Source organism: Leptodactylus fuscus, chromosome 2 (assembly GCF_031893055.1).
Source record: "Leptodactylus fuscus isolate aLepFus1 chromosome 2, aLepFus1.hap2, whole genome shotgun sequence".
In the NCBI taxonomy this organism is placed as follows: domain Eukaryota; kingdom Metazoa; phylum Chordata; class Amphibia; order Anura; family Leptodactylidae; genus Leptodactylus; species Leptodactylus fuscus.
The window spans coordinates 120,816,690-120,830,235 of NC_134266.1; the positions used below are offsets into that span (position 1 = coordinate 120,816,690).

General features: G+C 40.0%; 1 protein-coding gene across 1 annotated transcript; it reads left to right on the forward strand.

The window, feature by feature from the left end:
* Window positions 1-889: 889 nt before the first annotated feature.
* On the forward strand, window positions 890-12,466 carry TEKT2 (tektin 2). The gene is made up of 9 exons (XM_075262740.1): window positions 890-1,045; window positions 5,068-5,193; window positions 5,419-5,624; window positions 6,530-6,673; window positions 6,931-7,045; window positions 8,475-8,582; window positions 9,767-9,910; window positions 10,031-10,110; window positions 12,246-12,466. Exons 1-9 carry the CDS (start codon window positions 890-892, stop codon window positions 12,457-12,459), a joined length of 1,293 nt encoding a protein of 430 aa, XP_075118841.1. The 3' UTR covers window positions 12,460-12,466.
* The last annotated feature ends 1,080 nt before the right edge of the window (window positions 12,467-13,546 follow it).

Genomic DNA, 13,546 nt, shown 5'->3' on the forward strand with positions numbered 1-13,546 from the left:
TAAGAAAGGCTATGTCTCTTACCTTTAGATGTGGTCTCCGTCGCGCCGTTCCTTAGAAATACCGGTACTTACCGGTATGCTAATGAGGCCTCGGCAGCAATGGGGGTGTCCTTCTTCTTCATCTTCGTCTTCATCTTCGATATGTCTGACGCCTGTGCAGTCGGCTCTGACAGCGAGCCCTGTTAGAGCTGACTGCGCATGCTCAGTAAGGTCCGTACAGCCCTCCGCTGTACGGACCTTACTGAGCATGCGCAGTCGGCTCTAACAGGGTCTCAGAGCCGACTGTGCAGGCGTCAGACATGACGAAGAAAGAAGACGACAGACATAGGGGAGGAGGCAGATGAAGAAGAAGGACGCTCCCATTGCTGCCGAGACCTCATTAGCATACCGGTAAGTACCGGTATTTCTAAGGAACGGCGCGACGGAGACCACATCTAAAGGTAGGAGACGAATAGCCTTTCTTAAGACTATTCCGACGTGGTAATTAGAAAAAAAAGTTGCTTTAATGGTAGAATCCCTTTAAGGCTAAGGCCCCATATAGCCTTAGGTTCCATTCTCACGGAGTAAAGCGCCGTCCATTCTGACACGTAAACACGTGTCAGTGAGCGCAGTAAAACTGAATCCTATTGACTTCAATGGGTTCGGTCTTATGCATGCTACCCATTGAACTCAATGGGAGGCTTTTTTACCTATTGCTTTCAATGTGATACGCGCATATAAAGTATAAGTCCCCATTGACTTATATTTACATATTTACTATAAAGGGATTCAGTCTAAGACCACCATACTCCTTTTGCCAGTCACACTACAGGTAATAAAACTGTTTACTGTAGCTATGTATACCATATTTATGTAATTTCTAACCTGACTATACTTATTTCTAATAGACATGGCCACTTTAAGTGTGAAACCAGGAAGCCGCTTCTCAGTCCCAGACTGGCATACCAATAACTTGCTCATTTCTACTAATGCTCAGAGGCAGCAGTCAGCTTCTCATCAGATTCGCCAGGACACCAGAGCTCTCCGAAATGAGACCAACAACCAGGTACATTTCAGTTACTACAGCAGTAAATATGTGTAGGCTGTGTTGCTACGTGAGACTGGTCAGTAAAAATCAGGAAAATCTGGGTTAACACTAATGAATTTTAACAGCCTTATCACAAAATTCTGACATAAAAGTTCGTAGGCAAAAAAGGAGCATTTGCTCTTCAACACTCTACACAACTCTACAGCTATGCTTGGCAACCAGAACATAAATATAAATGAAGGAACCAAAGCAATATTCACAATGAGTCTTACACTCCACAGACAGATGCCCCATATTTACTGCACTTTATTTGATGAGGACCTTTCAACATCTCTAATAAGTTCAGGTCCTTACATCGATTGATAGGTGCTGCTCCATTGATTCTGGCACAGTTGGAATTTTTTTCTCTAGCCCCTATCATTTCTGAGCAATCAGTTTATTTAGTTTTGGTGCCTGATATACCATTTAGGCTCTGTACTGTCAGAAGGGTGGTGTCAGACAGGAGAAGGCAAGGGATGTGATTCTGAGCCCTGACAATGACTGCCTCTGATTGGAGATCTTAATCACTCCTCCTGCCTCACACTGCCCTTCTGACATTACAGAGCTTAAATAGCACATCAGGCACCAAAACTAACTGCATCAGCGGAGCGGAGTGTATTAACAGATGCAATTAACTTGAATTGGTAGAGGAGGTGAAAGGTCCTCTTTAAAGGGGCTAGTTCAGGAATTAGACAAACCACAGAGAAGGCTGGGGAAGGTGTAACATTAAACAAAAAAAATGGACCTTTCCCTGGAGCTCTTCTGTCTGCTGTTACTGCTGTCCACTAGTACAGTGCAAGATCGAACAGCAACAACAGACAGTGTAGTGTCAGGGACTGGTGAGTATGATTATTTTTTAATATCACATCTTCCTCCCCTGTGGTTTGTCCTATTCCTGGACAATTTATTTACAGTCAATTTATAGTTACGTCAAGGGTCGCTAAGGGGTTAATGTCATTCATCCCCCCAGAATAGGGTGCTCACTGCTTAACCAGCTGTTAATAATGGGATCTATGTGAATTTGTATGCAGTGAGCTCCCCCTAGTGGTGGCTACAGGCATTCATTGATAGCAGCTCACCATAGGCACTGTAACAATAACACGCACTGTCTGTAAAGTAAGTATACAACAAATTACCAAACACCTTTGTTTTCTAGACAACTTGTCATTATGAAAATAGAGAACCACAAATGAATGCAGATTAGAAGCAGGATAAGTCTTTGGTTTACACACGAACAGGGAAATAATTACAATTACAGTATCTAGCATAAGCTCCTCCAGCTTAAAAAAAACAAAACACAGATGTTTCTGTTATTTATTCGGAAAATTGATCAAACATTCCTTATTTTACAATTTTAATGGAAGCATCCTCATGCATTTGTTAATTGCCTTTAAAAATTATGCTTCGTAAATGTACAGCATGTGGTCCCGGGCTTCAAGCCAGCACCATTGTAATTGTGGGTCTCCAGCTGTCCAAGACATCTTGACTCCCAGGAAAAAAGACAGAGGTGTAGTTTTACAGTGAGTGCTATACAGATTGCTGCTCATCAAGAGTCTGCGATTACCAGGCGTTAAAACTGCTGGGTCTCTTCAACCCCAGATCAGCTTTGTGTGTAACACAAATGGCTATTTTTCCTATAAGCAGGGAAGCTATATCTATCAGCTTGATTGTTTTAGGGTCAAACATGGCAATGACATTTAAAAAGTTGCAAACCAAGGGTATTTTACACAGTTTTTTTGGGGGGATAATAAATGTCCCCCATTGACTTATATTTACTAAAAAGGGATTATCAGTCAGTCGAACAGTCCACCATAATCTTTTTGCCAGTATAGGTAATAGAACAGATTACTGTAGCTATGTATACCATGTTTATGTAATCTCTAACATGACAATAATCATTTCAAATAGACATGGCCAATTTAAGTGTGAAACTGGGAAGTCACTTCTCAGTCCTGGACTAATATACCAATAACTCGCTCATTTGTACAAATATGCAGAGGCTCAAATACTTGAGTGTTAAACCAATGGTGTAACTAACTTGTGGACCCCGATGCAAACTTTTGTCCAGGGCCTTCTACTACCTCTGAGCGAATTCTTGATAGTGACGGTTATGGGTACTTGGAAGGGATACAGCTTTAGTACCCAAAACTTCAGTTATCAATAATATGGTGAGTGAGCAGTGTCCGGAATGTAAACAATACTGGGACAGTATAATATGCTCCGCGGTGGCCCCCACACAGTATTATATGCTCCATAGTGGCCCCCCACACAGTATTATATGCTCCACATTGGCCCTCCCACAGCATTATATGCTCCACAGTAGTCCTTATACAGTATTATATGCTCCACATTGGTCCCCCACACATGATCCACAGTAGTCCCCACAAAGTATTATTTGATCCACAGTGGCCCCACACAGTATTATATGCTCCACAGTGGCCCCTAGAGCCCATGCTATTATTATATTCTGGGATTTCCTCAGTCCTTGGAGTATAATAAGTAGAGGCCCTGGGGAAGTGATTAACAATAACAAACACTTATACTCACCTTGCCTCACATCTCCTGGGCATCCTCGCTCTGTCCAGCTTCCTGCAGCATTTTCCTTAGTCTTCTTCTGCCTGATGACTGTGATTGGGCCTCAGCGGTCATATGGGGCACGATGACGTAATTACGTCATCGGCTGAATGAGCCCCAGAGAGGTTACTGAGCCCAGGAGAGGTTAATATAGGTATTTTTTTTATTTTTTGTCACCTCCGCTGGGCTGAAATCAATTGGAAAGGGGGCCAACAAATAGCCAAACCCCTTTCAATTAGCAATATGTATAGCGGTCACGGAACCAGGCTTTCCTCGACTAGTATCATGGTGGCCATTTCCAGCTGGCCATTGCACCCCCTGCAACTGTGATCGTTATGCCACTGAGTTAAACATATTGTTCAGAAGTATAATATTTATGAAACATGTTGTATTATGGCATGGCATAAAACATTGAAAAAGTGTACATCTTAAAATAGAGCAATTTATATGTTTACATTAAGTTTGTACAGATACAGTGGTATTTGAAAGTTTGAGAAAACTTTCAGACTTTTTTGAATAAATTGTATGTAAATTTATGAGAAAATGCATTTTTCACACCTACCTAAGTCATAAAACTTACGGTAATAAAGAGAACCAAATTAATCTAACGAATCAAAAATATTAGGGCAGTTCATTTATTTATAGATAATCACATATCTGTGAGTTGCAAAATCATGTGAACCTTTAGCGTTAGCAGATAATTTGAAGGTGAAATTCGAGTCAGTTTCCGTCCATGGGATGACAATCAGGTGGGAGTTGGCGACCTGTTCATTTAAAAAACAAGAATCTATGAAAGTCTGATCCTCACAACTCATGTTTCTGGAAGTTCATGCCATGTACGAAGAAGATATATATATATATATATATATATATATATATATTTATATATATATATTTGGCTTGTGTATATTGGAAAATATTGAAAAGCTGAGTATATTTTATTTTTAATGCAGAGGTTCAAGACAAATTATAGCCCATGTGTGTTTTTTAGGGGAAGAAAAGGCAGTGTGAACAGAACCATATCCTGTACAGCTTTATCAGACATTTTTACATACATAGTAACACAAAATGTATCAGTAAGGCCATTGTGGATAAAAGTATGGGCTCAAACATTTCGATAGGCCCAGACACAAAGCATAGTTGTTGCAGCTGTGCGTCTGGGCCCCATTAAAGAGCCGCAAATACTGGCCAGGTCCTTTATGTGTACTATACCTGTCCGCATTTGGCGCTAGGCCAATTCAATAGAATGGATAAGTTAGTTAAAACCACAGATGACTCATTGACACCAGTGTGTCAAGCCAAATGTTTTCCCCACAAATTTATTGTTGCTTTATTATCACGTTTTATAACTTCATAAAAGTATTTTGCTGGAGAGCAGATAAATTTGCATGAACATAAGGAATAACCACAATGTTATACCCGATTAGACTAAATGGGATGAGGAAGACAACCGCACCCGACTTTCTGATCGTATTGATGAAGTGGAAAACTGGAAACTGGTGTTAGATAAGTGTCTTTATGAAGTGGATGCTGAAATAGATGCCTTGACTCTGGTGAGTTTTATATGAGTCCTCTTTTTTGTGTGAAATGTCCATGCTTGACCTATCAAACTTTGTCATGACAAAGGAAAATTACATACTTATTACCCACTATAGTAATTAGACTGGCATCACAAGTAGAACCTCTTGTCCTGCAACTTTGGTCGGGTATAATCCTGGATACCAGGGGTTTGCTCATGAGAGGGGATAAAGTGATCCATAAAATCTTTGTGTTTGCAGATGAAAGATGAAGCAGAACGTGCCTTGCAGGCTAAGAATGTTCCATCAGATGTAGCTGTAGAGTGTCTGACTCTTCGTGAGAGTCGTAGAGACATCGACGTGGTAAAAGACCCAGTAGAGGACGAGCTGCACAAAGAGGTGCAGGTCATAGAAAGTGTTCGAAAGACTCTGCAGCAGAAGATCAGTGAGGCTTTTGAACAACTCTGGTAAATTTATAAAATTGCTTGAAAATATTATATCTGTGGTAGTTTAGAACGTTGTTCAAATAATTCCCCGAAAACTCTTATGACCAGTTAAAGAAGCACAAAAAAAGTGAATATATAGAACAAAAAAATTGAATATATATATATATATATATATATATATATATATATATATATATGTCAATTTCATTAGTGTAAAATACATATATCCAAATAACAGGACAGAGTTACAAGTACCAATCACTGTGAACACAGCGGCTGTGATACCAAACCCTTAGGGCTAGTTCACACAGGGCTCCATGTGAACACATTCTGTCATGGCTGCCGCGACAGGATCACACCAGTGTTAATGTCAGATAGGGATCCATTGTTGGACATTGTAGAGAACAATTTAATGTATCCTGTCATTGTCAGGATTTTGAACATTGTCTGTTTGCCTATTCAGTCAACCTGTTTGTATAGGTTGTTGTGACATCCATTATAGATGGAAGCCATGGCATATGTGTGAACAATAATACTGAAAAAGGAATTGTGACAAGCCTACCCGAAGAGATGTGTCTTTAGGATGCTTTTGAAGCTCCAGAAGTTGTGAGTTAATCAGATTGTCCAGGTGTAGCGCATGCCACAGAAATGGTGCAGCTCGGGAGAAATCTTGGATATCAGAGTGGGAGGTTCTCATAATAGAGGAGGTTAGTCTTTGGTCATTGGCCAAACAGAGAGCATGAGTTGGGTGATAGACACAGATGAGGGAAGAAATATAGGCAAGTGCAGCACCATGGAGAGCTTTGTGGATGACGTGCTAAGTTTAATTTGTATTCTATATTGAATAGGCAGCCAATGCCTAAATTCTTCAGTATACAGTCTACATTCTTCTTCAGTGTTGCATTATTCACTAGATCTTCTGTTAGTCTATTACAGGAATCACGTCAGCAGCTAAACTGGGATCATAGAGGCAAAATGGAAACGTTGGATATAGACCGTACGTGTCTCTCACTTACCAAAAATTCTCCAAATATATCACTGAAGGTGGATCCAACCCGTGTACCTCATGGGTAAGAGCTCTGAAATCTGTATACAATTCCATTTATGATTTTGAATTAAATAAGAAAGTTACATAAAACAACAGTAAAACCCACTCTACAAGTATTGGGAAAATCAATCAGGAGGCAATGCATGGATGAAGGAGTGCTACAAGTAACATATGTATGCACGCCCCAAACAAGAATGACGAGACTCTAAGGACACTCAAACCCCAACCCACATTTTCTATGTTTGGGGGAGATGGTCACGAACCTTAGTCTCTTCTCAGGTCAACTACTCCGCAGGAATGGGAACAATTCAGCCGTTACAACAAAGAGAGAGCAGAAGCTGAGCTCCGAGCCTCTGCGCAGCTGAGAGAAGCCATTGCTTTGACAATTGCACAGGTAAAATCCAGATCATGCAATTTTTTTTTTTTTAGAGGTTGCAGGATTTTTTTGTAGATTGTGAGCCCCATATAGGGCTCACAATGTACATTTTTCCTATCAGTATGTCTTTGTAGAATGAGAGGAAATCCACGCAAACACAGGGAGAACATATAAACTCCTTGTTGTTCCTGGCAGGATTCGAACCCAGGACTCCAGCACTGCAAAGCTGCAGTGCTAACCACTGAGCCACCATGTTGCACCTAGAGCATGCAATTTTAAAATATGACTTCCTCAACAAACTTCATCCGAACTGGTGAAGCAGTCTTGGAACTAGGAGATAGAAGTTTAACAGCTGGCCTTTTTTGTGAAAAAATCAAACAAATGTGAACATAGAAAATGGCTGTGACTCCTGTCCCCAGCACAACACAGAAATGTTGAGTTACATTTATTGGGAAAAAACGGGACTGCAACACTAAGACCAAATCTTTTGAGTTCAATGTTATGGTGTTTCCTATCCAGTACTGACTGGATCTAGCAAGTGACACTGTATGATACTGCTAGCAGTATAATAATTGGTGTTTCTACTTCAATTATACCTAAAGGGAAACTGCCAGCGTTTCTGTATGTATGCTTGATATGCTGCAGTTTCCAAAACCGCAGTGTCCCCGCACAATATAATATGCTCTGTAGTCACTCCTGCACAGAATAATATGCTCCACAGTGGCCCCTGCAGAGTATAATATGCTCCACAATGGCCCCTGCACAGAATAATATGGATTGCACTTGTGCAGCCCATATTATTAGGAGCAGCATGCTAGCAAAATTCTCTGATGCCCATTCTACAGAGGTGCCGGATAGCACCTGCTCCTGACCTGCTCCTTAGCCCCATTACACTTACCTTTTCTTCCTGGCATCTCCAGCCCCAAGTTGTCATCGCCGACCGGCACCTCCTCTTTGTGACATGTGCCGGCCGCCCATTGTATTGTGCATTCATGGATGGTTGACACACACAAAGAGGAGGTGCCAGTTGGCGATGACGTCCTAGGTCCAGAGTTGCCAGGAGGAACAGTTAAGTATAATGGGGCTAGGGGATGGGTCAATTAGACTGAGGCCCCGCTACATCAGGAGAATGGCAAAACATGTAATATATGTAGGTGAAATGACCTACATATATTACAGTAAAACTAAGAAAAATTGCTAATAAATGTAATTCAGAAAGTTGGAGGGGGAGGGGATGTAGCATGGGAGGGATGTTTAAAATATACATTTATCCCGGACAACCCCTTTAACTAAAGTACATTGCATATTGGTCCAAAGTCACTTGCTCTATGAAATGAAACTAAGTTGTCTGAAAAGTTAGTGACCATTGAACATTGCTAATCTACCTCTACAGTGGAAAGCTGTAAAGCATCACACTGAAAAGCTCCAAATCTTTTCTCCACTACAGACAAATAATGAGCTGGAAGCCCAGAGAATGGCTGTTGAGTTTGCCTTCAGGAAAAGGATCCATGAGTTCGAAAAAGCTCACAATGAACTGAAGTGGCAAGAGAAGAATGTAAGTCTTCCTGCAGAGGCGTGATAGTAGTTCGGCACGGGGGGGGGCAAACATATGTAACACTTATGCACTTATACCCAGGTATACTGATATTGTCACTTTACAGTGACCATGTAGTGGTAGAGACCAGATCTGCTCAGGGCTCTGCAGACTGTTTAGCTAAATACGGTACAGAAAAAATGTTGTGGCTGTTAGTTAATGTAATCTTTCACATTTCTCTTCTCTTCCATCTAGACAGCCATCACCACTTCTTCCAGCTGTCACTTGTCTCTCTAAAGTTTGACATCTTTGGCTGCTCACTTTTCTAGACACCTGATCCACATTTTCCTTGCCTATACAAAGTCCCCATCCTGTTACTACGCCAATTATAACATACATGATATAAAAATCCCCTGGAAATGAATGATACCCCCATATGATGCCTCCTTAATTCATACCTCCTGTATGCCCCCTTAAAGGGATTGTTCGGGATAGCAATATTAATGCAGACAGCAGGGCAGGATTATAAATAAAAATGCACTTACCTAGATACTCATCTCTGTCCCTGCACTGGACCAACGATCACCTTCACCTATTGGTATACAGAGCTGCTGCATCAGTGATATCATTGTTATATTGTTATTGCCCCCAAATATTAATAAGGCCCTCACTACTCCCCCCCCCCCAAAAAAAAAAAAGAATTAAAAATAAGAATAATACTCACCTGCTTTCAATCAATGATGCATGGATTTGTCATCACTGCCTCTTCTGCTGTATCTTGTAGGCTGCAAGCTTCATCAGGCCTGCAGCCAACAAAGTGCCATCACCATAAGATACCTGCGTCCTGGCTAAGGAGTGACATCATCATGTCTGCCGACACTGGGACACTGACGTTTTAGTTGTTCTCAAGGCTCCTGCAGACCGCAGGCTACTACAGACAGGCCTGTGCCCTACAGATTATCAAGTGGTAGAGCAATAAGCCAACAGCTTCCCTCTCTACCATGTATTTTAACTGCAAAGTTAACATTTTTGTGTTTGCAGTGACCCCAGAGTGGGTCCCACAAAGTCAGCCCCTCCCTTCCCCCGTTAACTATGCCTCTGTCTAGCACAGATTTTTGCATAATGTAGTCATTTTTACCAAACAATTTATTGTGACAGAAATGTTGTCAAAAATGATGATGTCTACATGCAATTTTTTCATATAGACCAAAGAAGAGATCGAGGAACTGGAGGAAGATATAAAACGTTTAGAAGAGGATCTGAGAGATAAGAGAGGGCCTTTAAAACTTGCTCAAACACGACTTGAGACCCGCACTTATAGACCAAACATAGATCTCTGTAGGGATGCGGTAAGATATGACACTATGGTAACTTTGAGGAACCCTGAATATATTGGAAGACTAAACTCATAAGACGTATATAGTGGTATATGTGGTGCTATACCGTAACATGTTTTATTTATTCTGTAGGTGCAGTATGGGTTGACAGATGAAGTCCACCAGCTAGAGGGCACTATTGCTGCTCTAAAGCAAAAACTAGCTCAGTCACAGTAAGTTGTTTTTTTTTTTGTTTTTTTTTAACCCAACACTTAATTGAAATTATGATATTTCATTTTGCATGGTATGAAAGCAAAACATTAACCTATATACAATTGTGAGAAAAACAACACCATCTTTGAATTCTACAGTACTGTATCAGGACATGATAACAAACAGATGAAAAGTGAAACAAATTACATTTTGTCGATATTTATTTAACAAAAACTAGGCCAAAATGAAGAAGCAGTATGTGAAAAATTAACCTCTTCCTGCTGGAAGAGTTTTTCATTTTTGACTCCCCACCTTCCAAGCCCCATAAGGGTGAGTTCACACTGAGTATACGCCAGCTTATTCTGAACGTAAAACACGTTCAGAATCAGCGGCGTATAAAGCAGTTCCCATTAGTTTCTATGGGAGCCGGCATATGAGCGCTCCCCATAGAAATGAATGGGCTGCTTTTTTCACTACGAGCAGTCCCATTGAAGTGAATGGGAAGTGCCGGCGTGTACGGCTAGCTCTGCTCGTGCCGAGCAGATGTTTCAGCTGGACCTGTAGATGTTGCAGCTATACCTCTAGTAGGTTTGCCTAGATTGTGTCTCAGCTTTTCTCATAAGGTTGGCGATATGACCAGGCAGGCCTATAAAGTGTTGTAATTGAGCGTTGCTGTGTGTGGGCGAGCAATATGTAGCTGAAAATGCCAAATGGGATCCTTGCCGTGAGACGCAACATGTGTGATTGCAAGATGTTCTGCACATATCGTTAAGCTGTTAGTATGCCTTGTATCACTTCTAAGGGTGACCAACTATAATAATTGATGGTTCTCCAAATCATCACACCAACAGTTGTGTCAGTGAGTCACTGAACATCAAAAACTCCATACTCAAACCAAAGCAAACATAATTATGTGTAGAGTATTTGCATATTAAAGGTTATTCCCTTTTCAGCCAAACAGGACCAAGATGTATACAGGGATATAGGGCTCATCACCTTGGGAGTTACATAAATGGCATAATTTGCTGTGCTATACTATCTTCATGACTCCTATTTACCTTTATGAGAGTTACGGATTTACACAGAAAAGCTGCATTTGGCTCCATAATACCCAAATACATCAGGGAGGTGGAGACAGGACCATTCCCATCTCAGTCATGAAAAATTGAGATGAGAATAACCCTTCAACATATAACATACACTGTCACCTGAAAGCTTGTTGGTGTGTGTGAATTATTTATAGAAAAAGGAGCTTTCATACTTTTTTTTAGAGATGGTCTAAAACCCAGGAAGCAGTATATCTTTAAGCAATCTGTTCTAGAAGTGTTGTGGTTTAGACTAGCCCTTGGCAAAACTTTGCTTCCATTGGTCATAATTACAGCGCGACATTGACCAATGCCATATTGTAACTAGATAAAGAACCATTTTCTCATAACAATTATTGTTTAGGTACAATGGTAAATGGGTGAACGTAATATTTGCCGTGTGTACACTAACAAAATGTTTGAGTATAGGGGCAATATGGTGGCTCAGTGGTTAGTACTGCAGCCTTGAGGCGCTGGAGTCCTGGGTTCGAATCCCGCCAGGAACAGCATCTGCAAGTAGTTTGTATGTTCTCCCCGTGTTTGTGTGGATTTCCTCCCACTCTACAAAGACATACAGATAGGAAAAAAAATGTACATTGTGATCCCTATATGGGGCTCACAATCTACATTAAAAAAAATGATAAAAAAAAATGTTCGCGTATAAATTAATACTGCCACATTGTGAGTCTACTCAGCCTCTGACACAGTAATGGGCCCTAAAGATAACCCTATCTGGAGCTGACTAAAGTCTATTGGTTTCATTTAGATGTAATGTTATATTACTTATAGAAGAAATTTACTATATGCACAATATTAACAAAATTTATGACACTGATAAACAATGGTAGGTGGAACCAAGAAACCCCAGTATGACAATACCATGAATATTGCTTATTTGGAAGCAATTGCACACACACAAAAAAAAAAAAAAAGACATTTACTAATAGGCAAATGAGCACATTTTCTGAGTGACGATATACCCACAAATGATATCTGTAAGTTTGCAGGCAAATTTGAGCACTTCATTTATGTTTTCTAAAATATTAAACATTCCTGTTGTATCCCTTTAGGGACGCCTTGGATGCGCTTTACAAACATCTGGCTCGTATAGAAGCTGACATTAAGTGTAAGGAAAATTCTCTAACTCTGGACAAGAAGTGTGTAGACAGTCGCCGAAAGCTGACGCTTCCTGCTGGGCAGTACACTGCAACAGTGGACACTTTCAACCGCACCACCAACCGCCATCTCTCCCCTCTGAAAAGTCGTCAGCTAGAGCTGGCCTAAATTTTTTTCAGGAATTTCTTTTTGTGTTGGTCATAGAAGATAAATTGCTGAGCTTGATGTGGCAATAAACCTTTCAAACAAACGAGATTATACTTTGCATGGTATTTCTTCTTCATTTAGAAATGTTAAAGTGTGTGTACTTTTATTCACATCCATTTTTCATAAACCCATAGTCCAAATGAAGATAGCAAACTTTGTGATATAGTTTACTAAAGAATGTCTGCTTCTTCACTTTTTACCTCTTTTTGTCACTGGTCAAATCCATACAATAGCACAAAGGAATTTTTCTTTATTGAAATATATTGAAAAGCTTGTTGCCTTCACCTTCCCTATTGATTTAGGAAAACATAAATAAAAGTATACTTACACTTTAAAGGTAATGTGTTGCCAATTTTTATTTATTTATTAAAACCAGATATTGAAACATAACACTTTTTTAACCTGTTTTTATTTTCTGGTTGTAGATAAATGTATTGTTTTCGGTACATGATCATGGGCTGACAGCTTGCCTGAGCTTCAACTCTTAAAGGGGTGGTTATAATTAAAGAGTGAGTTTAATTTGAAAACCTGGTTTAAGACTTAGGACTCTTTCTGGTGACACATTCCCTTTAAAGGCTTAGGTGTAACAAATGACATTTTAACTGAACCTTCAGTTTTGTAACAGATTTTGACACATACCATTGACTTGCAATGTTTCTGGTTGCAAGATGAATAGTACCGCAAACTAAACTACTTAGACCATGAAAAGGAAAAAAAAATATGACAACAGAACTTACCCCAATGGTAGTATAAACAGTGCCATTTGGGGAAAGGATGTAACATTTTCATACATTTATAATAGTTATTATTAGAACTATTTATCATAGTTATTAGTATAATTTATACTAGTTATATACTTAGAATAACCATACCTCCAGTTATAAACAACTTTTCAGAAGTGAATAGTACAGATGAAAAGAAGAAACTTTGAATATACAGTATCTTATTAATGAGGAGGGACTGAGATTCTCCTGCCAAGTGGTTAATTGATTTATTGCCTCATTTTATACCTAGCAGTATTAAAAAAACAAAACAAGGAATAGCAGAA

Bases quoted from the DNA above. Each gene is read 5' to 3' on its own strand.
- TEKT2 (XM_075262740.1), top strand. From the start codon at position 890: ATGGCCACTTTAAGTGTGAAACCAGGAAGCCGCTTCTCAGTCCCAGAC. The intron at 7,046-8,474 runs GTAAAATCCAGA...TCTCCACTACAG, and splicing joins TTGCTTTGACAATTGCACAG to ACAAATAATGAGCTGGAAGC. The intron at 10,111-12,245 runs GTAAGTTGTTTT...GTATCCCTTTAG, and splicing joins CAAAAACTAGCTCAGTCACA to GGACGCCTTGGATGCGCTTT.